Source organism: Urocitellus parryii, chromosome 13, assembly GCF_045843805.1.
Source record: "Urocitellus parryii isolate mUroPar1 chromosome 13, mUroPar1.hap1, whole genome shotgun sequence".
Taxonomy (NCBI): domain Eukaryota; kingdom Metazoa; phylum Chordata; class Mammalia; order Rodentia; family Sciuridae; genus Urocitellus; species Urocitellus parryii.
Genome location: NC_135543.1, coordinates 19,789,981 through 19,817,067, shown reverse-complemented (window position 1 = coordinate 19,817,067; position 27,087 = coordinate 19,789,981). Strand labels below are relative to the sequence as shown.

Here is a 27,087-nt window from a genome sequence, read left to right as displayed (position 1 = left end):
AGCTATAATGAAATCTACTGTCCAATTGTTTCACATTAGAAAATAGAGGCACATATCTGAAGTTGGCATATCAACAGTCTGGAAAATTTATATCAGTGAAGATTTTATCCAAAAAAGTAAAAAAGGATAATTCTGAGTGATACAGAGTCAGATAATTATTCATCAAATTAGACCATACCATTGGAGGAGCTGACCAGGCTATCTGTGAAGCCTGTAGATCTTAATCTTGTGTGACAGCTGATATCAGCCAAATCAGGGTCAAGAAAAAAAAAAGGACATGAAACAGGGGAAGAAGAATAAGGTCTTAATGGGAACCCGTGAGGACACCCTGGATCCAGGAGGACGAGTGGGGCTCTTCATCTCTCACCCCTGCAGTACTCAGCAGTGCAGATGATTTGCTAGATAAACCATTGTATCCTCCCATGTTACTGTGGGCACTGGGCCCACTTCATGACCCGGGGCATGCTGTGGGGTTGCACACAAGCAGGTTCCCAAGAAGTCAGTGAAGTTCTTAGCAGTCTTGCTGAATCAAGAGGTATTTCAGGCTCTCAGCATCTTATGAGACCTCTCAGCTACTTTTACCCTTAAACGCAGGCCTGCAGAGAGGTTTCTCTGAATCTGAAACAGAAAGTTTGTACAGTATTTTTTTTTTTTCCTCCTGACCATTTATTTATTTGCTCATGGGAAGCCAAAAGCCTGAATTGATTTAACCCTGACATTTGGCTCTCACCAGCTCACCAGTGTGTTAGGCACACATCCTAGGGGTCCGCTTTTCATCATGGGTACACCTGAGCTGCAGGGCTCCTGTCAGGTCTTGCTCTGACATCCTTCTCAGAAACGTCCCACCCAGAACACGTGTCCAGATTATACTGCAGCTGGGGACAAAGCAGCCTTGTGCCTGAGTGACTCCTGCCAAGTTATAAAAATCCAGTAGGGAAATATATGAAAAGCATTGATCTGAATGGATTGATGTTAGTGAGCAGAGTGAATTTAGAAGCTACAGTATAGGACTGAAAGGACTTTCTATGGATAAAATGAATGATGGCAAGAAATAGAGGATTGACAGACTGGTTTATAGTATAGATTATAGTGTATAGTATAGATTCTGAGGTCAAGATCTGTGTTTTCATTTGTTCCCTAAAGTCTTCCAGAATTATATATACCATTAAATATACCATCTTGGATATCAAAATAGAAGAAATTTTAAAATTCATGCGAGAGTAATTTGTACAATTACATTAGAATTTCCAGATGAAGTGATTGATATTACACCAAATTACAACTTTGCACAATTAAATAAAAATAATATTAAATGGATCAATTACTAAGGAAGAAATAGACATGGTGATATTTTAGAAACACTTTCAGAGAAAAATCACTAGGACTAGATGTTGCCACACAGAAATTCTTTCAAATATTTAAAAAAATCAGATAATTTCAATATCTAAATATTCCAGAGCACAGAAAAAGGAGAAGTTTATATTTTATAAACTGAACACAATTCAAAGCTCAAAATCAAAGATTATTTTCCCCAAAAGTCCCATGGATTTTTCTAATGAATACTAATAAAACAACTAGAAAAAATTTAAGAAACAGACCAAACAGTGTATTAAAAGTTGAGGCATCGTGAACAAGTGAAATTTATGACATAAATGTAAAGTTCGTTCTATAAATGCAGTCTATTCAAAATTTATTAAAATTTAAAATAGTACTGTCAAAATATATCAAATGAAATAAAGAGAAAAATAAAGGGATCACCTTAAGAGAAGAAAAAAGGGCAATTGAAAAATCCAATAATTACTCATATTAATTCCGTCAGCTAAATGGAAAAATACTGCAGAATTTCCAGCTGAGAGCCATAATAATGAAGCCCACTGTGTCTGCTTCACTTTAATTTTATAATAGAGGTAGTGAAAGTAGAACTAGAGAAAAAAATGAAAGCATAAAAGTTTGAAAGAAAAACTAAAACTCTATTAAGAAAGGGTGTGATTATACACTAGAAAGTTCAAAATAGTGCATTGAAAAATCATTATCATAAAAGAAAATTTAGCAGAGAATTGGGTAATAAAACCATTTCACAGAAGCTGATAATAAATAACAAACAAGATAATAAATCGAGCCCAAATTTAAGAAAACAAATAAAAGTGATGTTTAGGCATAAACAATAAAGATATTCAAAACCTGAAGGAAAAAAAAAACCATGAAGTAATTAAGGTCATAGTAGGATTTTGACTACATGGATAAATTTGTCAGGTCTTTGGATGGGAAAATTCAAATCATAAAGATGTCGGGGAAAGAACAATGAGGAGAGGATAACCCTCTCAGTAAAAAGTACTGCATAACAAGACAGTCAGGCTAGGAGTCAGAAGAGAAAAATCTAGAAACAGACACAATTATGCATCAAAGTTTACAGGACAGGAATGGCTCCTCAAGTCAATGATGAAGAATGGATTTTTAAATAAGTCATACTGGAACAGCTAGAAGAGAAAGTTGGATCAATTCTTCATACTATCCATGATAATAAATTCTAGGTGAGGGAGAGATTTAATGTAAAATTGAAACTATGTAAGGACTATAGCAACACCTATATCCTGAGCTTGGAACCCTTCCTAATTGACAGAATTTTATTCTGATCACCCAAAACATTCTTAGCAGCTGTAACAGAAGGGTTTTGTGTGGCATAAACACCACAATAAAGAGACAAATGGGGAAAAGTATTTGCATCTGAAATGATTAAGTGTTCATTTCCTAACGTACAAACAGTTTCTATGTATAGAACAGATACAACCATTTTTTAAAAAAAATAGGCAAGAGATATGAGGCCTTCATTCACAAAGATAAAATAAAATAACCCTTTAACCTATGAAAAAATGCTTGACCTTTATTGTTGTAGGTGAAATTACAAGTAAATTGTATTAATATATGACTTCTGACCTATCAAATTCTCAAAAAGCCAAATGTTGGATAGTTGCCTCTCATGATTTAGTCAATGCCAAGAGCACCAAAGTGGAGAGATCTCATTTTACAGTTTATTTTGAATTACTCTAAAAAATGTTATGATGTCTGGTATTTTCTTTAGGAAAAAAATAGAAGTCTGATGGTTTAAGGTAGATGAAATAAGACTGGCTGTGCTTTGGTAACTTAGAAACTGGGTGGTGGTGGGGGGTCTATTATGCTCTTAAAATTCCTCAAATTTAGTATGTGTTTGAAATTTTCCATAATAAAAAGTCAAGTAAAGAAATGTGCATATTTCAAAAGATACTGTCAAACTAACTCAGATGAAATTGTTACTTTAGAGGAAAAATAATTTGGAGAAAAAAAATTACTCATTGACTTAGAAACAAATTTAATGGGTGGGAATCATGACAATATGCTAGTGTGGATATATGAATCTAAATCCAGCCTGTGCTGGAATTTCTACTCTTTACTTCTAGAATAAGTAAGCTGAACTTCAGAGCTCAATACATTCTAGGTTAATCTCTATTTTATATTAAAGCCTTTGGTCACAGATGAAATAAAATAGATCATCTTATTTTTCAAAAAATTGATCTGATTTCTCCAGTGGACCACTGACCACTGACAATTAAGTAAATGTTCAGGTAGGTTGACATTGATTTAGATTTTCTATTTAGTCTGAACCTTCCTTATAAACTCTCATCTATTAATAATTCTGAATGGCCTTTCAGAAGAATTGAAATAAAAATGAATGGTAATGGACCTTTCTAACAGAAAAAAAGGATGTTATAAAATATAATAGAGAATTAATTTGTAATTTAATTTTAATTGATTTACACCCCTCCCCCCCCCCCCCAAGTAGCATGCCTTCAGTTCCTTTGATGCATAGGTTACAAATCCAAAATAATCCAGCCTTCTGTCATTTAGTTCTAAGCTTCTGGTATATTGTGGCAATGGGAAGATACATTCCAAGGTCATTTAATGGGTCAGGCTGTCATTCAGTCAGTGGTGCCTTGCTTTGAGAGTCCCAGAAGTCAAATGCACCCACTGGAGCCCAATGCAGCCAATCAAATAAAAATTAATGAGGAAATACAAACATCTTTCCATCTTATGCTCAATAGCTTTATTTTATTGGCATGATCTACACGGAATGCACTAATACTTTATGTATCTACTATTTTAAGCTTTCCAAAGTGCCTTAAGAATATTGAGTTGGCTTCTATTAATTTAATAAGTTAAAGTCACGTGGTCATGGCATTCTTGAGATTGTTCTTCAGTGTACTAGCAACGAACACCGTTAATTCCATCATCCTTAGTCATTGATACATCCAAGTGGCATTTGTTAAGTTCCCTTGTAGAGAATAAGGAATGTACCCTGAGATCCAGGGAAATAAGAGGTGCCAGTGGGTGTGTGTTAGATGGACAAATGGATGGATCCCTGTTCTCTGAGCCCTGTCCTCTTCAGCTGACGATTTCCCATTTTCTCAGTCAACACACTCAAAGACTACAGTACCTCTGTGCTTTATCTTTTTCTAGGGTTGTTTGAAACTATTCCTGTGAAGACATAAATATTCTATTTTGAGAAGATCTTCATACTCTTGCACTACTTAAAAAGGAAAAGTCATTTCAGGAAGTCAGATCTGGAAAGTGCCATAGTGATCATTTAACCTAAACACTCACACATAAACAGGAATTCAAATCCTGAATTTGGATGGACACCGTTTGCACCAACTTAGTCATGAGACTCATGTCATTAATCACAACATGGGTCTGGCTTGGAAGAGTTTCAATATATTTTTATACTCAACAAATATGTGTTGAGCTCCCACATGCCAGCTACTGTCCTGCGCTCTGTGAATCTAGCAATGGATAAAGGAGATTAAGTCCCTCAACTAATAGAACTTATGGTGAACAAGAATAACAGGGGCTTGGAGGGTGGGGTGCAAACACAGAGAACCCATGGGCAGCCTCATTTGAGATATTCTGGCTTTGAAAATTATGTTCCTGGCCATACAAGAAAATTCCCTTCTCCCGTTGAATGAAAATATTTCTATCTGTACCTATCAAACACATTTTTTTTTGTTATTTCAAATTAAAATAAACAAGAGTCATGGATTTTCCTAGAAATTTGTAGTCGCTCCCACAAGCCATGTATCATCTCAGCAGGTGGCTTCTCATCTGAAAACTGAGGGGCTTGACCAGGTGATTACTTGGGATTTTTTTATGCTTTTTAGACTCAATTCAGCAGAGCCTCATGGGTGACATCTATTTCTGTTATTTTCCTTGCTTCTTCAACCTCTCACCTGTCGTCTGTGGGGGGTGGCACTTTAGTTTCTGTATCTCCTGGCTCTTCAGACTCTGTGATATGGCTGGATCTAAAAGGGAAGAGAAAGCTAGAAGATTGCAGTGTTCTGGGGATTGGTATTTCTCTTGGCCTGCCAGAACACTGCAGTCTTCTAGCTTTTTCTTCCCTTTTAGATCCAGAGAACCAAGAACTACAAGACCATCCATCATTGTGCCAGGATATACAAGACTGTTAAACGTGTCCACCTCCCACCCTTTGAGGATCATTTCTTAGCCTGGTTGTCAGAAAAAGAAACCTTGCCAAGGCTTTTATTTTTCTTTCTGGTGCTATATTTGCTGTGCCAAGGATAAAATATCAAGGTCATAAGGTACTAGGACTCAGAAAATCACAGAGTAATAAAAAGAGAGGCTGAGCCAAATAAAAGAAAATATGGGAAAGAAAGAGGGAGAGAAAAGAGGGTAGTTAAAAGTTGTCCAAAAAAAAAACCCCAAAACTTAAAGATAATCTATCTTATACTTTAGCTCAACTTGTCAAATAGGGTATTGGAAATACTAAATAAAGGGTTTCAACAGTGCCAAGCTTTGCTTAATTTGCGGAGGTATTTATGTTAAATGCTACAAAGTGTTGGCCACTCTTCATATATACAAAAGGGACAGTGTAGGCCACAGTGAAAATGACCTGTGTTGGCTTGCATCACTTGCTCTGGATTAGAGTTTGACTGGGCTGCAGCCCCAGTATTGTCCCAGGCAGGTTTACATATAAATAACAGAGGATGTACTGGCTGCCAATTAGGGGTACCTGGTAGATCATGCAGCTGATAAGTGGTTAATAGTCTCATTCTACAAGGGGGAAGCAATCTCCCATGCGATGGCCCTGTGTGTCTCTCCTCCCTATGCTGGAAGGGTCAATTCAAGTTTGTCTTCCTGTTAAGTCTTGTCGGGGAAACTACAGTTCACAAGGGCCACTGCTGCGTTTGAATTAAAAGCACAATGGACTCATTTATCAATCATGTTCCATCTTGAAAGCTTATGTTGTTTACTTGTAGCCTTACAGTGTATTCATATCTTGTCTGAAGCCACTTCAGGCATTAAATTTTTTTTTTTTTGGTTTTTAATCTTTGGATGTAACTCTATGTACTGAAGGTATTTCACTAGATTTGTTCAAGATTTAGTTTTTCTTGAGACTGTCTCATACACACACACACACACACACACACAAAGCATAATTAACTTGAAGAAAAATTTAAAGGATGCTGAAGGACGCTTTGACTCTGTTCTCTTCGTTCCTCATGGAACCACAGTGTCCTCCAGCCTTATCTTCCATTGAGGCAGCCAGAAAATAAAAATTTTAAATAGTCGTTTGCCTAAGTCTGGCTGGGCGGAATAACCAAGAGGTGACAAGCAATTTGAAGGTTGAAGCAGGAACTACTTTATTTCGAGTGAACTCAGCAGGAACTGAGAACTCAAAGTAGCAGGCACCCAAGGTAGCAGGAGCCGCTTCTCTGCCAGACAGCAGAGGTACATATACCCAACTAATTACACTCAGCTTCACTTAATTGACATCATCTAGACCCAGCAGTCAGTCATTAAGGAATCCTCATCATCTTAATGGCTCGCTGGCGTTACTTCACAAACCACTCCTCCTAGCATACTGCCAGGCGCCATCTTAACTTGGTTGTGGCCCTCATCAGTCGTTGACTGCTAACTTACATGACAGAGTAAACGCATGGACATCACGGACCTCATTTTCTTACATGTAGAAAAGTATTAGAATGATCTAGTGTTTTAGACATGTCCAGGTGACAGATTGTTATTTAAATCCAGTTTCAATTTCTTCAGAACTTTGGAAGGATGAAATCTTTTCCAGATCTTCACAGGTAGGTAAATAGTTTTCTTTTTCACATGATAATGAGAGCAACTTTTTCCATTCTAGAAAAATCTTTGTAGGCCTTCCTCTACATAGGATATGACACACTGGGTTCTGGAACCCATCAATCAGAAAGTTGTACTAAATATCAAATCATTCTTCTAAACTCAAAGTGGAAACTTCGCCAAGTATTCTAGAACTCCATGCTGTCCTTCTAGCGTGTCCTGGTGTTCTCCATGTACCCAAGGCAGGGGCCTCTGGCATTAGTTTGTGGCTCATCCTTCTTCATCATCGGGAGAGATTAGAGCCCTGGAAAAAATGGCAAGTGACGTCGTTCCTTCAGACAGCAGAAGTATTAGCAGAACTACCATTTCTATACTTTCTGACAGCCCTTCGTCTTTCTCAAGGTCTGGAAAATTTATATAAAAGTATGTAGCCAAACGCAGCAGAAGTTGGAAAGGAGAAGCTTTGGTATTTCAAAAAAGAAGATTTCTCACCCCTGCTTTTAAAATGATTTCAAATTGATGTTTTAAAGGTTACTATACCCGTTGTTAGATTTTTAGAATTAAAAAGGAATATTTCGCATGCACATAATAGCGAACTCCTCCTGCATGATTAGATGCAAAATATACCCCCAGGCTGTTCTCTTCCATTATCTGCAAGTAATTGTCTCTCTCTCACACATCCCTGTGTCATCTGGCACTGCCATTTCTGTTCCTGAGACTCTCTTTTCTTCCTAGCACCATCTTCCAACTGCCAAAGGGCACTGATTTTGAAACAAATGTTTTTGGCTTTCTAATTTAATTTCTGCCATTGCTGTGGCCATGGCTATTTCACGTTTTTGTTTGGTTTGGTTTGGTTTCGTTTATTAAGTGACACGATGTAAAAAGGTTTGTACTCAGTGAAATGACAGATATGCCCTCACCTTTGAAGCTGCTTTGATCAAGTTAGTTCTGAATTGGGCAGAACAGAGGCATTTGTGTTTTTTTTTTTTAACCTTGAAAATTACATTTATGTTGTATTTAGGAGGCAAAGGAAAATCAACTTTCATCATAAAATGCTGTTTTTCCTCTCTTACTCAGGCCTACCAACGCCATCACTATGACCGATGGGGACTATGACTATCTGATTAAACTCCTGGCCCTTGGAGATTCAGGGGTTGGGAAGACGACATTTCTTTATAGATACACAGATAATAAATTCAACCCTAAATTCATCACTACAGTGGGAATAGATTTCCGGGAAAAACGTGTGGTAAGTTTTTAATCGTACTGTTCACCTTGTTGCTTCTCATCCTGTATAAAGTCAGAATGAAGAAGCTACGTGTGTGGCACTGAGAAGTGTCTTTTATCACAAGGAACTCATATCCTGACTCTAGAGTATTATTTACTTCTTTTTTTGGCTATAAATAACATTTTGCTAGAAAAATATTGAATGGCATAATCTCTTGTCTCCAAAGGTATTACAAGGCAAATAAATAACTTTTGGATTTGTGTAGTGTATTTCCTATGAATTCTTTTTCTAAAAATAGTTTTTATTTTTTAGTTGTAGTTGGACACAATATCTTTAATTAATTTGTTTCTTTTGATGTGGTGTTGAGGATTGAATCCAGGGCCTCACCGGTGTTAGGCAAGCGCTCTACCGCTGAGCCACAATCCCAGCCCTCCTATGCATTTTTAAGAAATTTTTCCAAATTTGAGTTATTCAGGATCTCAAAAAAAAAAGAAAAATTAACTCCTTGATCTGAGTTAAATTCCTTGAAAAGACCAAGTGTAAGTCTTGCTTGTAACAAAGAGGTTAAAAGCATGATTGGCAAATAGCTGGAACATGAGCTCTGTAAGTTCTTGCTGCATTTTTATTTACGTGGAGCCTCAGCCATCAATCACTGGCTGATTATGAACAGAATGTGAGACCGATTTCATGCTCTTTTCCAAGATAAGGGAGTTTAAGTGAGAATCACAACCACCCTTCTCCTATGCTAGACACTAATGACAGGAATAAGGATATTGTGACATGTGAGACATGCAGCAGAGGCCCATAAGCTTAGCCAGATTTCTTGCCACCCAAGTTTTCCCGACTGCCAAGATGGCTGTGGCTCCCAGTTGATGTCACAAATCCACTCATTCCTGGAGAATTCAGAAAGAAAACAAAGGAAACGGGTGTGGGAAGGCCACTGCCTGAGACTTTGAGTCATGACCCGTACTTTATCTCAAAGTCCACACCTTGCAGTGGAGTCTTAGCAAACTTGCTTGCTTCAGGTTGGCTTCAGTTCCCCCCTCCCCAATGCCCCCACTCATCTGCATATACATCCTTGCAAAATTTTCCCTTGAAGACATTTTTCACTAAGCCAATAAACTTACTTAAAAAGCCCCTTTGAAGAAATGGCTAGTTACAAGAAGGCCTGAGATGTCCTGTGTTAACTTACTGAGAAATTCTGTGTATATTTCACAGCTCAGTTATTTGGAAAGTCCATTTCCACTCTTGATGAAATTTAGGTATTTGTAAAACACTTTACTATTTAAAAAAAAAATACTTTCCCCTTTGTAATTTCATTTTAGTTTGCAGTAACTCTACTAAGCAGGAAGGGATTATAGGACTCAGTTTGCAGATAAAAATATGAGACTTGGGTTAAATGAGGGGTTGATTTTTGAACTTAGAACTTGTGTCCTAAATTTGATGTTTGTTGGCTCTATAAGGAAATGACAGAAAGTATGTAATTTAAGTTTGCAATATGGTTAAATAGCATTGGAAATCATACTTGAACTTGACATTTAAAAGTGATATATATAACTTTTAAATTATATATATATATAGGAATGATATTTGTGGGGAAAAATGGAGCAAATATTTATTCTGTACTATGAACTTTGATTATAGTATTCAAGAGAAAACACACTGATGGAACCCAGAGAATTAGAATGTTGGCAAGAATCCAAAGCAATATTAACTGAGGGGAATTTTATCTTTCAGGTTTATAACACACAAGGACCAAATGGATCTTCGGGAAAAGCATTCAAGGTGCATCTGCAGCTTTGGGACACTGCAGGACAAGAGAGGTAATAGGAAATCACTTTATTTCTAGTGACATATAGCCCAGAAAAAAATTATTTTAAATGAATGCTGGATATGAACTTGAAAGACAAATCATATGCTACTATTCTCCTCATGCAAAAACTGGCATTTGTTTTGGCCAGGGGTGGGAGTAACCAGGGATTGAACTCACGGTGATTCAACCACTGAGCCACATCTCCAGCCCTATTTTGTATTTGAAACAGGATCTCACTGTGTTGCTTAGTGCCTTGCTGTTGCTGAGGCTGGCTTTGAACTCATGATCCTCCTGCCTCAGCTTCCAGAGTCTCTGTGATTACAGGCCTGTACCACCGTACCTGGCTTAAAAATTGACATTTTATTGAGAAATAAAAACAAATGATTTCTAGTTAACTAATCATACTAGCATTGTGGAGCTCCTACAGATACAGAGATCGGATTCAAGTAAATCTGACTCTGCTTCTACTAGGAGAAAGCCTCTCCAGGGTTACTTGCATGAAGATGTGAAAATGCTGTTATAAGTGCTATTTGAGGTGGGAGTTGACAGACCGTTCTCCTCTCTTCCTATTCTTCTGTGAAGCCTCCGTCCCCTGCCAAGTGACTGACTTGACTCTCTCAGATTTTGGTTATACCTTTGCCCTCCATCTAGAATCTTGAACTCCCTTCCCACCTTTCTCAATGTTCCCCTGTCACCAGGCCTGGCTCAAATTCCACCTCCTGGTAAAACCTCTCTGAGCACTCCAGCTGAAACAAAAGGCCACTTTTTCTGAACACTTGTGGCCCCTGTCTTACCCCCTTCCATTACTAAATTAATTAAATACCACTTTGTAAAAAGGCAAATCTTCTATTTCTACCTCGAACTGCTCTATATGGATTCTCTTGTGGTTTTTCTCATCCCATCAAAATTGTGAGCTTTCTAAGGGCAGAGACTTTACCTGGGGCTTCAGCATCAGCCCCAATACAGTGTCCAGGATCATGGATACTCAGTACCCAGGAGTGTTGGTTGCTTTGAGCTGGAGGTATCATTCCGTTATTTAATAAAGATGCATTTCTTTGGTTTCTTTTGGATCTAATATTTTGAAGAGTCACAGTTAATAAATCTTTTCAACAATGGATCAAAAAAAAATTTAAATCCGCAATAGATTGACAGCAGAGATGTTGAGAAGGTACGTACCTCCAAATCCTGCATCGCGTGTCTTAGAATGCTCATGCTTGTAAACACTTCCAGTTTTGAAATGCATCCAAAGTGTTCTCACTTTCCGTGGGTGTAAACGTTGGGAGAGGTGCTGGGCCCTCTCCGTTAGCTTTTTTGACTGTGAATTCCATTTACACACACCCTTCAACACTACTGCTTCCGCGGAAGCCGCTCCTCCTGCGAGTCTCTGTTCGTGTGTCAGTTTTGTTGTCACCAAGATGGATGCTGTATAGACCAATTTAATTCATTTCTGAAGAAGTAATAGGAGAAAATGTGGTTCCCATATGTCCTCGCACATGAGATGTCAGCTTAGCATGATGGCAGGCTTCTCTCATCTGTCCCCCTGAGACAGCTGCGCGGTGAGGGAAATGGGGAATACTAGGGGCAGTCTTAGTCACACTTGGGTTACTCATCCCCTGAGAAGGCAGCGTTCTGTGTATGTGGGGCGTAGCTAGGCAACGAGATCAGCCGTGCCTCACACCTCGGCCCTATGCCTCAGGACATCTGGCAGGATGATCCGTGTAGGGTAATGATTATTGATGGAAGTTACCTCGTGGGAAAGAGGAAAAACACATGATCCTTCCGTGAACCTAAAGGATATGGGACATAGCCTTAGTGCCAGGTGAGACAGACAGAACGACAGGTGCCTGACTCTGGCCTGTGTTTCCTTATGTGGTCCTCTCTCTCTTCACCTTGCTGATCCCTGGGCAGAATGAGGCAGCAGGGGTTGGGGGACAGGAAACTGGAAAGTGCGTTTCTGTTTTCCCAGGGCAAATGAAGGTTAACAGGAATACTGGGCAGAGCAGTCCTCAGAGTATCAGAACCACCCAGAACCAGAGCGTCCTGCCTACACGACTGTGAAGGAACATGGGACCAGCCCAGTCTGGTCTCTACGTGTTTTAGAAGAACTTCTTGTGTACTGTAGGCAGCCAGAGAGGGTGACAGTCTTGTCCTCAAGTGAGAAACATGCACACTCAGGGAACAAAGAACAGTTTTCGTAGCCACATCACTATTATGGTTGGGCAGGAAATGATTCTGTGGGTACAGCTAGTCTTCAAAGAGAGAGAACCATTCAACAAAAGCACTGTAATCTCCATGAGCTCCCAGCGAACCATAGAAACAGAGTCACAGAGGAAAAAAAAAAATGAGTAAATATTCTTATATTTTATGCTACATCTTCAAATCTTCTCTATGGAAGAAATAACTACTTTGGGGAAACAAATAGTAACTAAGTCATCTCTTTCCCCCTTCTTTGGTATTAAAAGTAGCCTTCTCTATGGAAGTCATTTTAAATATTTAATAATTTTCTATCTTTATTCTCATTTTCTTTCTATTTTTCTGTTACTATCTTTAATATCATAAATATTTAAAAACTAATCCCTCAATGGATGGTGAATCAGAAACACAGCTGCTTTTCCCGTCGGAGAGACCAGCGTAGGGTGGAAACCGAACAAATAAACGATTGCAATTCTGCCCTGGAATAGTGACAAGGAATCAAAGGTAGTAAGTGAGCCCTCCAGGAAGAGGCTGTCACCCAGATGTGGGTGCTGGGGAAGCCCCTGGAGGAATGCTGTTTCCTCTGGTGCCATGTTCATGCCCACACACAGAGTATGAGTGAGGCTTATCCACTCTAAAAGAAGGAAAGGGGAAAGGATGCCTTAATGTGAGGTCACCCACCGAAAGACCAGCATGTGTGAGAGCCCGGGAGGGGGGTGAACTTTCTCAGAGCTGGAGAAGCTCAGCATGCCTGTGGGTAGTGAAGAGATGAAGCTGAAATGATGAACAGCATCTTGTCCCTGCAGAGCCCAGACAGCTTTATTAAGGAGCTGGGGTGTTAAGAGTCATCTATAATTGTTAAAATGTTGGTAGTAGTCATCAATATGAAGCAATGCGGGTACCAAAAATAGAGTCTTGGCAGGGGAGATGGACAAAACTGAGCAGGTCAAGAGGTCTGTGTCACCTGCACACATCAGGTGAAGGAGACAGAAGTTGTGGCAGCCAGGTCAATGACGAAGGCACTGACAGGAAAAGAAATCAGGAGGAGGGGCTGGTTTGTTTTTGGACATAAGAAGTTGGAGACACCTGAGTTCCCTCCAAGTGGAAATATCCAAGTAATTAGGCACTTAGGGTGAAGGGCAGGAAAGATCTGGATCTATAAACATTGGATTTCTCAACAGATAAGCTGTAATTGAACCAAAAATAAATGACATTATCTAGTGCCTATTTACAAAATGAGGAAAGTCAAGAATAGAACTTTGAGCTGGGTGTGGTGGCACACGCCTGTTTTCCTAGCAACTCAGAAGGCTGAGGCAGGAGGATCACAAGTTCAAGGCCAGCCTCAGCAATGTAGTGAGACCCTAAACAACTTAGCTAGACTGTGCCTCAAAATACAAAATAAGAAGGGCTGGGGATGTGGCTCAGTGGTTAAGCATCATTGGATTCAATCCCTGGTGCAAAACAGAAAAACAAACAAATTTGAGAAAACCAACATGAAAGATCTTTTCAGACTAAAATAAGAAATGAGCAATTGGAGGACAATTAGGATAGAAGGTGATATACGTCTCCATTTCCAATTCAATGCCTTTCTAAAACCCATTGTCAAATTCGAAACCTCTGGTCCCTATGTGCGGTCTGTGGTTTTGCCCATTGCTAATGTCTCTGGGGATCTCAGCAGACCTTCAGCTTCCCTGAAGAAGTCATGGGGCTGGAAGAGAAGCAGGAGAGAAAGGTTGTCCCCATTGCACACAGAAGAGCATGTTCTTCAACATCCTCATTAGAAATGAGTGAAGAACCTTCCTTTCTTTCTCCAACTTCTCAGCCTCTTCTGTCCCGACCCCCTCTGGGCATCCTATTCATCTTCCTCTCCTAAGAACTAGATGCCAGCTCAAAGCTCCATTTTCCCCCAGGAGTGCTTTAAAAAGAATCAATTCACCAAACATTTTCCTTACAAAAGAAGTCTAGTTCCAACTGCTAACAAGTTGTGGTTTTCTTCATATGCTTCCAGGCATTCATTTTCAAGAATTTTTGTGCCAAGTTTTCTTCTGGGCACAGACAAGAAAAATTGAAAAGTATAAGTTTAAGTCCCCGCTCTCTCAAGTGGCTTACATTCTAACTGTGGGCCATGCCATGCCCATGAACCAAGAAGGAAAATATTCCAGGAGGCTGCATAAGCAAGCGTGGGATTGACTATGACAGACACAGTGCATATATAAGTGCCCAGGGGCTCTCAAAACAGGACACCCAAAGCCTGGCCTGGCCCTCCTGCCATCTGTCTGCCTGCTCTCCTCAAAGGAGGAAGCCTTTGCAGCTTCCTAACCACCATTTCTGTAGGAGAATCCAGCAGGACCAGCCATGGAGACTTCACACCCGAGAGGGAAACAGTGTTGCTGGTTCCATGATCATAAGTCTGTGGACTAACTCCCCAATCCGCCCACTGTGCTTCCTCGCAGGTTCCGGAGCCTCACCACCGCGTTTTTCAGAGACGCCATGGGCTTCTTGTTAATGTTTGACCTCACCAGTCAACAGAGCTTCTTAAATGTCAGAAACTGGATGAGTAAGTGGGACTGAGTCACGGGTGCACTGGCTGCGTTGGGATCCAACAGCTCCATAGCTTGTTGGACTTGGGAGATGCGGCCAGGTTGGGTACCATGGGCTATCTTTGAAAAGGCATAAGAGTTTAGTATTTCCTGTGTCACCTTCACAGTGGTGGCCTCTACCTGGCTCACCCAAGGTAGCTTGGAATCACATTTTCCTTTGACCCTGTTCCTGGAGGAAGCCTTGGCAGCTTTCTAACCACCTATATTTAAGGTCTTTATTATTGTAATTAAAAGACGATGAATACCACTTGTCTAGTAAGTCTTGAATGACTCGTTATAACTAAGTGAGCTTCCACTTCTGCAGCTCCTCACCTGGGGAGGGCACAGAGAACAAGAGCAGGGTTTTCTGAGATGGGGACATTGGCCCTCTGATGTGTTCAAGATGAAAGACTTAAAGTAGCCAGAAATTGCTCCAGGTCAGACTGCTGTATGAGGGGAAGGCCTAGCCTATCAGTCATTCAGCTCACATTGGAATTTACTTCTCAAGCCATTGTTCAAATATGAGGACCCATTTTTCTCATATAGGAAAATCTCCAGCCTCCATGGCCACCTAGATTTAATACACAACTGAAATGCTGCCTGATCAGTCATAGAAGTGGGTTTGGTACCCATCACCACAGGAGGGAAGTGTCAGAAGTTGCCCTTATTTATTTTTTTATTTGACATGTACCACAAAAGAGACTATTTCATTCACATTTTTAGAACAGATAAAAAGTTTGATCGAACGAGATGGCACAGCAGCAGGCCAGACCTGTTGCCCTGTGGGCTGGTTCTGCTCTTGCTATTTCTGGATTTGTCTGGGCTGTCTGTGGCCAGCTTGACGCTGGGTTTGGTTTTGTTTTGTTGTTTTTAAATTGGATCAGTTTTCCCCTGCTGAAGTTTTTTGACTTTCCTTTTCACCTGGAGGAATATTAGCAGAGTCCCTGAGGCCCTCCTGAGGCCCCTGTGATTAGATCTGACTTCTTCCTCTTCACTTGTACAGGGCCGGGGCTCCCAGGTCAAGGGTTGGTGGACATGAGTCCTCTTCCTGCCGTGGGCCTTCTACTTCCAGTTTCCTCAGTCTTTATTTCTCTCCTTTTTTTTTTTTTTTTTTTTACAGTTTTTTTTTTTTTATAGTTATTTCTTTCCCAAGATTTTGTCCAACACTTGATTTCTTGGGAGAGGCGTTTCCTGACCCACAACCTCATCTAAAAGGACACTTGACATCACTTTGTCCCCTCAATACTCTGCACAGTTCCTTTAGTCACTATCACCACATGTCACTGTATTAAGTATTTTTGTACTTTTGTTTTTGAATCTTTGTCCCTCTGGAATACAGGCCTGGGAATGTGCACACTTGGTCTATTTCATTCCATTGCAAAGTCCAGAGCTTAGTGAGCAATGGGCACAGGGTAGATATCTCTCTCTCTCTCTCTCTCTCTCTCTCTCTCTTTCTCTCTGTGTGTGTGTGTGTCTGGGTGTGCATATTTATTTCTTTTACTTAAAATTAGTAATATATACTTAATAATTAAAATCTAAAAAAAGCTTTCAATGTGAGTTCAATAAGAGTTGCAACCAATGGACAAAACATCAACAGATTTCTGTCTTTCTTAATTGTTTCTCCAAATGAATGTTTATTCTGGGATCTGTCTCTATTTCCTTTTAATATGTATTTCCCTATCCCAATTTTGGTGGCATTATTAGATTCTGAGGGGACAAGAAGATAATAAGATTATTAAATTCTTTCCAGAGGTTGATTTATTTGTCTTTTTTTTTCAAGGCAGATGAGACTCTTGTTTTTAAGTCTCCAAAAGGATAATGTTGGGGTTTAAGATAATCTAGTTTTGTTTTGTTGTTTTTAAATTGGATCAGTTTAAAAACAACAAAACAAAACTAGATTAATTATCTTAAACCCCAACATCTAGTTAATACTACATCTAATTAACACTTTAATGTCTAACACACAAATAATTGATATTATAGGGAAAGCCTTTGTGTTCTTCCTGTAGTTTTGGCAAGATCCTACACAACCAACACTCCTTAAAGTAGGTATTAAAGTAGTCTCTGATTTAGAAAACACAAAGGGATGGATTTCTTATCTTTTTCTTCCTTCCCCATATCTTCCCTCCCTCCCCTCTTCCTTCATTCTTCCCTTATTCTGTCTGTCTGTCTGTCTGTCTCTCTCTCTCTCTCTCTCTCACACACACACACACACACACACACACACAGTATTTTCTTGGAGAAAGCAGAAAAACAAGATACCTGTCCTAAAATGAATTATGGTAGTTCAAAAATGTTCCATTCCACTGATCCCTTCTTGGGACAACAGAAAAGGTGAAAATCTAGCAGCTTCCTAATGGAATAAGCAAATTTAAATAGCTTCAAATTGTGTTCTGGTACCTCCGCTTGTATCTGGGGAGCAAATGGTATGCGGTGGTATGCTGAGCTCTGGCCATTTCCCTGGATGTAGAAGAACACAGAGAGCTATGGATGCAGGTACTTCTTGGACATTATTCACTGTCTGCAGTTTGTGAGGCATTATCTCCATTTTATAGACAAGGAAACTGTGACTGAGAAGAGTAAGTGACTTGGCTAATTACTAGTAAGCAACCAAACTGCAGATGAACAATTCGATTAGAATCTGGAGTATGAGCAGTCATTTGACATTGCTTGTTTACATCTAACTTGCTGGTTCCATCTGCTTCCTTTCCAAGGCCAACTGCAAGCAAATGCTTACTGTGAAAATCCAGATATAGTATTAATTGGCAACAAGGCAGACCTGCCAGACCAGAGGGAAGTCAATGAACGGCAAGCCCGGGACCTGGCTGAAAAATATGGGTAAGTCAGTTCCACCAAGAACGCTCTGACCTAGAACTCTTCTGCCCAATGAGTGGAGCAGACACGAGATTGGTGTTTGAAGGAATCTCCTTGGATCAAGAACAGGAGGTGAGCTGAAAAAGACCCTCCAAAGAAATATGTGATGGTTTAATGCTTTACTTAATAATAATAGCAGGTGACATTTACTGAATTCTCATATATGCTAGCAACTGTTCCTAGGCTGTAACTCATTTAACTCCTTATCACCACGTGGAGATACTGGAGTAATTCCATTTTGTACATGGAAGATTGAATCACTAAGAGATTGAGTACCTGATAGAAGGCCATATAACTAGTAAGGAACAGAACTTAAATTAAGTTTGGACAGCTTATGATAGCAGCTCATGTGCTTAAACAGTATCCAGTTGCTCAATAATTACACAAGTCTAAAGAGTAGTACCTGACATGGACATGGTAATGTAGCCCTTGTCCTGAGCTTGAATGATACCTAGAAACAAGACCAAAAAGAAATCTATACTTAAAAGAGGACTTCCACCATAAAATTTGTCATTAAAATTTTTAATTTTTTTATAGATATACACAAAACCTTTGTTTATTTATTTCTCTGTAGTGCTGAGGATCGAACCCAGTGCCTCACATGTGCTAGGCAAGTGCTCTACCACTGAGCAACAGACCCATCCCCCAAATTTGTCATTAATTTTTAAGTTTAAAGCAATTTCATACTATCTGCCAATTTTGTGCTAAAGGATTCTTATTTGGAGTTGTAAATTTTACATCTCAGAATTGTTCATTCTAAACAAATATAGGCTGCATTCACGTGAATATCCATTCAGTGCATGTCTCATTTCTAAATTAGATTTCTAAATGATTGATTGGAAGGGAAGTAATATTTTCACGGTAGTTTCAGTCACAAGTTTGGGCATTTCCTCCCTCCTAGTTTTTAAAAGAATGATAACACCTTGGCTTCAACATCCTGACAGCCTCCTGCAGAGGTTGCCTTGTCCATAAAACTGATGATAGCCATCCTAAAGATCAGCCCACTAATTTTTACTTAACTGAGAAAAAGCAAGGATGTTTTCCAATGTATCCTGTGAAAACACGATTTCACAATCTCTCTGCCAGCCATGTTTTTGCATGTGTGATTTCTTCCTCTTAAAAATATTTATCATTAGCATTCTGTGCGAGAATTCTGAACATCCACTTTTCTTGGCATTTTTTTGAGACTACAGTAAGTTCCAGAAGTGTATTATACGGCAGAGTGACTCTATGTAATAATGATAAGTCATATTCGTGAAAAATGCACAGAGAGAGAGTGCTAACATAAAAATGATAACTGTGTGAGGTAATAGATTTGTTCATTAGCTAGATTTAACCATTTCACCATGTATGTACTTCAAAACATTTTTTAATAGGATGCACACGTACAGTTTTATCTGACAATATATATGTGATCTTTTCTCTGCTAGCATACCATATTTTGAAACAAGTGCTGCGACAGGACAGAATGTAGAGAAATCTGTGGAAACCCTTCTGGACTTAATAATGAAGCGAATGGAACAGTGTGTGGAGAAGACACAAGTCCCCGACACCGTCAACGGTGGAAATTCTGGAAAGCTAGACGGGGAAAAGCCCGCAGAGAAGAAATGTGCCTGCTAAACTCTACCTAGGAACTGATAATCAAGAACCCCACCCAAATATTCCTCCCCAAAGCAATGATAAGCCACACAATCATTGTTGAGTAGACCATGAACAATGGCATGTCTTTCTTTTTCTGCCAGATCTGTTTTTAAGAAATCAGAGTAAGTCAACAGTGTTCAAACAAATTGACCAATTCTCCTTGAGCCCCTTCTAAACACAAATCAAAGATTTTTTTTTTTAAGGTGATCTCACCAGCATGGATGTTTTTGTTTTTTTTTTTTTTAAATAAAGAAGTTGAGCATATAAGAGAAAATATAAGAAAGAAATGTTGGTGAGTTTTAAATGAGAACAAACATTGCCTTTTCACATTGGAGAAGGAAGGATGACTAAAGGTGAACATGGCAAGTTGCCTTTAAAAAAGATTATATTTACTTCTTGTACAGAATCTGATACCTAGTTCCACATTGGCATTGGGGAAAATATAATAGCAACAATGGTTATACAATGAAGAAGTCTATATAGCTCATAAAAGAATGACATTGCTGTGCATAGCCAATAAACGACACTAAAATGCTCAAGTGCTGCTAGGTTTGTGAGAGGGTGATTGTCAGATTTCTGCTAAAATGAGGAGATTGCATAACAATGCCATTTTTTATATTCCTAACCAGTGGCAGATAGACCAGAACAGAACTATGATGGCAGATTAGAAGTGATTGCCTAAAGGAGAAACGAAAGTATGGGGATATGGCATTTGGATAGCTGAGAGTAAATGTATCTGTCCAGATGCCTGGAAAAGTTACTTAGCCAAATTTCACTCAAGCCAATTAGAAGCTGGCATTATTCGTTGGGATTAGGAGGCTCTCCAGAGGTTTCTATTTCAAACAAAATTTTCGGAATCCGTGGGGGTGGTGTTCAGCTTCACGTTTCATTTTCCATAGCATATCTTGATAAATACTCACAAGGAGAAATAAACTGTTGCTGTTGACTAAGTATCTCTTTTAAAAATGTTGTCAAGAAAATCTATCTAAAATTTTTTTTAAAAAACATAAATTGTGTTGGTGATATAAAACCAAAAGTGACTATCAATTGTGGGTTTCCTTTGTTTACAAAAATCTGGGAGACTCCAAATCACATACCTTCCCTCAACCTTGGCTTTGAAAACCATTGTGGAAATGCAGGTGTATTATTTGTAGATCAGCAACTTCAGAATAAGGATGGAGCAGCTCTGTGGTCACTCTGGATTTTCAAATGATTAATCACATGGAAATTGAAGATATCTCCTTATTAAAATGTCTTTATTTTTTTATTTTGCCTAAGGCAAAAGAACACCTATGGTTGAGCTGTATTTGAGGAGTGAACAGGAACAGAGCTCTATCTTATCTCACCAAAATTGTGGCAAATTGTTCTATCTTCTTTTTTATATATATAAGCTGTCTTTTCTAAGTATTGTCACAAAGTACTTTCCATTGGCCAGTTCTCAACATCATCTAAACTAATATTACACTCATTTTGTTATCTCATTTTCTGATATCCATAAGCCATTCCTATGACAATATTAAGAATGTTATCAATAACAAAGGCAATGTAATACAATTTTCCATTTTGAGTATAGGGTTTTTTTTTTATAGGATGGTTCCTCTTAAAATTTTTTTTCCAGCCACACCTAGTTTTTCCATGCTCTATACACATTTAATTTGTTAAATTATACACATTAGAAACAAAATACCAGCACCTTCCTCCTCGTCAGTATCATAAGCATAGGCAGATCCAAGGGAATTTCTGTCTGTAAGGTTCACAGGATGGTCTACCATCAATGTGCCCCAGGTCAGAACAGTCTGGAAGCTTTGATGGGATCAGTCCCTGTGTAGCTCTCAGTGCCCAGCACCTCTGACTTCTGCAGCACCACACCAGCTTCTAAGATGGATCATGGTTGGCTTTCCCCTCCAAAGGTGTTTTCTCTGGAATGTTCTTCAAAATCTCAGTGCCTGTGCCATGAAGATAGACAATTATTATTTAAGATATTTCTTCTGGAAAGAAAGTGGCGGGGAATGATATAACCACTGCTGTGGCAAAGTTTGGTGAACTTTTGTGGTCATGATAATTTCTTCTTTGGATGCAAATTGTGATGTCCCCTGCATTTGCCTAACAGGGAATGTTTGTTCTTTATAAAATGCCAAAGCAATTATTTTGTTTTGATATGTCTTTTAGTTCCTCTTCATTTTCCAGTTACATGATTGATTTCCTTATGCCAAGATTCTGTCACTGTCAGTTATTTAATGAGTATTTTTTCAGGGTCTGTTTTAAGATCATTATTTGATAGCTGTAGCATGAAGCAGAAGGTGATGGTGCCTGTAATTATAGAACTATGCTTGTAAAAATAACAATTATTGGGTAACAATCTCAACAGGAATGAAATTTAAGACTGGAAAGAAATTAAAATATTATTCTACTTACAAATAAAACCTTGTCTAAAAAAAAATATTTTCTCAGTGAAATTTGGCATCTGACCCCAAATCTATATAATCCATTGTTAGAAATTCCCTCTCTCATTATTTCAGTATTAATAGCTCTGTATTAATTCATTTTATAATTTCAAGTTGATCTTCTACCATGATATGGAACTCCATGTTTTTGTATTCCAGAACAGTATATATTTTTAGCCACAATGTGTCCTGTTACTAATTATCTCCCAATCCATCAGAAAACCCTACTGTATTTTGGAGACCTACTTTAAAAGTACATGACTCCTTTCTGATACAGAATCCGTTTCGGTGGAGTTTACACGGGTTTGATGTTTACATTTCCCTAACTCAGTGCCTCAGATACCACTGTGACCAAATTCGCCTCCAGTCACATAGCTCACTTCCTCTAATATTAGGAGAAAGGCTAGACACAGAGACAGTCCTCCCACAGCTAAAGGTCTTCTGAGACCTTCAGCAAAAGATTCAAGGACTTCTTGGTATCTGCTGACAACCACCACCTTCTCTTCATTTCCTAGTTTACTTCTCGTGGATGGGCATTCCTGGATACTCTTGATTTGTGATTATGTACAAGGCTGTGGTTTAATGTCAAAACAAGTCTTTTGAAAAATGTATCAAAAAGAGTTGAGAGACAACAATGTTTGTCTTGATCTGCCGACAAATGGGAGCAAATGTTGAAGTAGCAAAGAAAATGCTGAGTGTTGGGAGCAGCATTTGTGTCTCTTTCCCTAAAAGTCTTCAAACTTGTAAGTCAGCGCTCCAGCCAGTTGTGCTACCATGCCCATATTATCAGCTATCACACCCGTTAAAAAAAAAAAAATTGAAAACCAGCATTTTTCTAGTACTTTCTTTGTTATTTTTAACCAGATGGGGCATTCTGTGACTCGGTGGGTCTCTGTCATACTTCTACAACAAGTTCTTTTTGTCCACCTGTTTTTTTTAACAGATAAGATGAACTGGACTGTCTTTTTCTTGTTCCCTTTATAGGAAAGAGAAGCTTGAATATAATGAAAGATACATTAAACGTCAACAGCAGACACTACAAGTTCTTTCAGCCGTATGTTGAGTGTGCTGGGACTCAGCGAATGTGATGAAGTCCATGCACCCTCTCGCCAGTGGAGTGAGCTCAGGGTTTAGGAGCACCGTGGTGCATGGGTGTGGTGAACAAGTAGGCATAGGTGTGACCACGAATCCTGTCCCATGGAATGAGGTCACTCACCATTCTCCTTCTCTGCTCACTTAGGAAAGGATATGCATCTCTCAACTCTTTGTATATCGCACCAGAAATTTGATCAAAGATCCTCATACATAAAGGATTTAGAGTGGTACTCTAAAACTCAAAACTATAAAAAATAATATTCCAAGTCTCTGGATTCCTAAGATGCTGAATAACTTTAAAAGGAAGATTTGAGAGCTGATGTTAGCCAAAGTGTTAGAAGAGTTCTTTCACCTTCTACTCCTAAGCTTTACAGCATTAGAAGAAGTCTAGTGTGTTTGCATCTTTTAGAGAAAATATAAGCTATATCATATTTAAAGATGTCAAGATGCTGTTTATATTTGAATAGGTTGTCTAGGAATTTTCCATAAGCTATATTTTCTTGATTTTTGAGATATCAGCTTACTTCTGGGGAGAGTCCTGAGTTCTTAAACATGAAAATGGATGTCGAATATTATCTGAGATGACGGTGGTCTCAGTGCTTTATAAATCTCTGAAGCTGCTTATCTCATAATGTAGAGCTTTAGATAAAAATTGTTACACATACATAGGGGATTTTCTAAAATTATTGCCTTCAAATTCTTGGGTAGAGATCCAACCACAATGATATTGGTGAGCAAGAACAAGGAACAACAACCAAAAAATAAAAAATAGGAAAAAGTTGGCTAAATCATACTTTTCAATACAGCATAACATGGAGAAGGTCATATTGACTTTTAGGTAGAAAATAAAAACAGAGATTTGTAACCAGATTTATGGAAAATATTTATCGTTTTTGTTTATGCCCTTATATCTAAGCTAATAAAATAAACACCAAATATTTCACTATGTCATCAAAATTTTGTGTACTTAGAGACATTTATTCACTGTATATGTTGAATCCAATACGCTCATAAATTGTACTTTAATTTCAAGGTGTAGCATCTTAAAGATGTTTTTCTCCAAAGTTCTCTGTATAATGGATGCTTGAGATATTTTCTAATTTCATATGTGGAGAGAAGATCACTAACAAAAATAAACAAAACATTAGTACCCAAATAGTGGAACTATTTAAAAGAATGTTATCTTTGGGGAAAAATATACCAGGAAATCCTCTTTCGATCGAGTGGTTTGACTTGGTCTTCCTGATCCCCTTCCTTTCAAGAGGTCAAGGAAGTCATGGCAAATATCCCTTGGCTGACTTAGGCTTTAAGGATGATTAGCAAATTCTATAGAAGTCAGCACATCTGACTTTAACTGAATAGATCCCTTATTGAACCTGTGGCTTCCATCTTTACATCTGTTGGCAAACCAAAATATTACCTGTCTAGCAAGCTAATTATGTATGCTTGTGCTTATTTTTTTTTCCCAGAGGATATTTCTCTCCAAATGCTCTTTGAGAGAAAGCTAGTGTTATAGAAAGGATAATGACCAGAAAGAACAATTTGGGGACCATGGGTATGTCATTAAATATCTTGGTGGCTTCTCCTCATATAATGTTTATAAACCTTGAGTGCCTCCTAGGGTTTTTATGTAAGGCTCAGAAAATAAAATACATAAGAAAGTCTTGAAAATTATGTTCCATTTCCTAAACATATGCTATTATCACAAGATAATAACAAATGAAATACTCAGTCTTAGTTTGAACCTCTTGGGGTAAGAAGTATAACAAGGACCACACACTAATTTTAGTAGGGGTATTGGAAACGAAAAATGGGCCAGTGACCTCAAGGTCATTGTGTTTGATTGAAAACATTTAATTAAAAAGTATGAGCTCCATTTGATTGAAAAACACGAGCTCCATTTTAATCTGTATGTCCTCTTGTATTTCAAAAAAACCAAGTATATTCTAGGTAGTATATTACAACTTGGTCAATGTCCTTCATGTATAAATAGGGCTTCTGTGTCCATAGCCTGGTAAGATTCTGATTGTACTTGAAATTAAGTAAAAAAAATAATTATCCTGCTTTAGTTCCTGTGTTAAAAATAGACAATGTTCTAATCACATAGCACTCAACGCTTCACTGTATCCCAACCATTCACCTTTCAGTGACCTGACTCTCATTTTTAAGCTAAGCATGTTTGTTTCATCGATCTCCTATTCAGATCTCTGTTTTGTCTAATGCTTTGAATGTAGCTTGAAATTTTAACATGGTGTCTTCATTCTATACGCCCCTGAATAAACTGTGGTTCCTGACAAACACTGTTAGGTCACTTTTTCGTTGTACCAAAGTTCTAGTGGCTTCAGAAATCATAGCATCCAATGATTTTTGTGGTGTCTGGGTTTGAACATTATGGTTGAGAACTGTACTCAGTGATTGTTCTGCACATTTTTCAAATAAAAAATACATTTTTATCAATTATTTTATGGACTTGGAACACCTTTATGTCTTGTGCTGAAGTTGGAGGTGTGGTAGGTGGGAACATTTCATTGGGATCAACATGAACTTGATATCACATTAAAAGCGGAATCCACAGGCTGGGGTTGTGGCTCAGTGGTAGAGCGCTCACCTAGCACGTGCAAGGCCCTGGGTTCGATCCTCAGCACCACATACAATAAATAAAATAAAAGTATTGTGTTCAACTACAACTAAAGAAAAAATAAATATTAAAAAAAAAAAAAGGAATCCATGCAGAAGTAGGAAGTGATTTGAGCTCTGCCTCTTGGTTTTTGTTTCTCTCTCTAAATTTTCTCATTAATTAGTTCAATACTGGGCTTTGCTAGTGAAATTTCCTAATAATTTTGAATGATACATTGATTAAAATTAACTATAAAGATGTCAAAGTATTCTGTGGCACATAAGCCCTTCCACATATTATTACACATACCTTCTTTCATAGCAAAATGCTGGGCAGATGGTGGTATCTCCCTTGGCCGTAGAAAGGTGAAAGCCAGTTCGAGGAATTCTAGACCACAGCCATACAGCTTTCTTTAAAATGTTTATTTGCAAAGACTACCTTGCTCCCAGAGTGGACCTCGCCCATATGCTACTTAGATGGGCTTTGCCAAGATAATGATGAGTTTTTAATTGAAAATAAACAACTCTCCCAATGCAAGCAAATACAGCACCATTCCTTCCACTTTGCTCCCTGGGAGCCATAACGTTGTTTCACAAGGCACATTCATTTGCTGCTGGGTTCATCTTAAACAATTCAAGATAAATCATTAGAGCTTTGCTTTCCCTAATGATTGTATAGGATTTTTAAAAGTCATCGCATGCCCCACATTGAGGAAAAAACAGAGCATCCCGACTTTCACGTCATTGGACAATTTCTGGTTTTAAAACTTTGTGCAAGATTTTGATTTGCATTTCTTGTCACATGGAACATACAGTATGTCTTTTTCCCTCTGAAGACTTTCATTTAACATAGTGATTCGAAGTGTCTCTGTTGCATATATTTGTTTGTGACCTAGCCCTTTGTATCCACGGGCTACATCCTAAACCTGAGTTGAACCACGTTTTGTTGATCTCTTCACCTCTTGGTGGACATTTGTTTTGTTTGGGTTTGTTTTGAGCACTTACAAATAAGGGTGCTGTGGAAACTCAAGCACCTTCCTGCCTTGGCTGTTTTCTCAAATGCCAAGTGCCATATTTTGAGGAGCTACATCTTGAACTCCATACGTTTATACTTTAACAATCAAGCAATTAAAGGTTATTATTTAGATATTTATTGCCTTCTTAATATTTTTTCATCAAAAAGGGGGGCGGTGTGGAAGAAGAAAGGGATGGAGCAAGGAAGAAAAAAAATAAGGACTTAGCAGTTCTGGGAGGCTATAGGTAACCTAGAGTAACATTGGTACGGAATCTGTATTTATCTGCAGGTCAGAGGAAAGGTAGAGAGTTTCAAAGTGAAAGAATTGAAGAAGGTGTATGTGTGTGCTTCTTAATTTTATAATTATTATGTTTTAAAATTTAGAATAAAAACAATAATTTCTTTTTTGCAGTTAATTTGGACCAGGGAAAATTAGCAAATAAATTTTAGAACTCTAT

At 38.4% G+C, this 27,087-nt stretch overlaps 1 protein-coding gene across 1 annotated transcript; it reads left to right on the top strand.

Moving 5' to 3' along the window:
• Window positions 1-8,227: 8,227 nt before the first annotated feature.
• Window positions 8,228-19,438, top strand: Rab27b (RAB27B, member RAS oncogene family). The gene is made up of 5 exons (XM_026409968.2): window positions 8,228-8,380; window positions 10,097-10,182; window positions 14,819-14,922; window positions 17,659-17,782; window positions 19,249-19,438. The coding sequence occupies exons 1-5, from the start codon at window positions 8,228-8,230 to the stop codon at window positions 19,436-19,438; spliced, it is 657 nt and encodes a 218-aa protein (XP_026265753.1).
• The last annotated feature ends 7,649 nt before the right edge of the window (window positions 19,439-27,087 follow it).

Excerpts from the sequence above, each read along its gene's own strand:
- Rab27b (XM_026409968.2), top strand. The coding sequence starts at position 8,228 with ATGACCGATGGGGACTATGACTATCTGATTAAACTCCTGGCCCTTGGA. Across the intron at positions 8,381-10,096 it reads ATTTCCGGGAAAAACGTGTG|GTTTATAACACACAAGGACC; the intron begins GTAAGTTTTTAA and ends TTTATCTTTCAG. Across the intron at positions 10,183-14,818 it reads GACACTGCAGGACAAGAGAG|GTTCCGGAGCCTCACCACCG; the intron begins GTAATAGGAAAT and ends GCTTCCTCGCAG.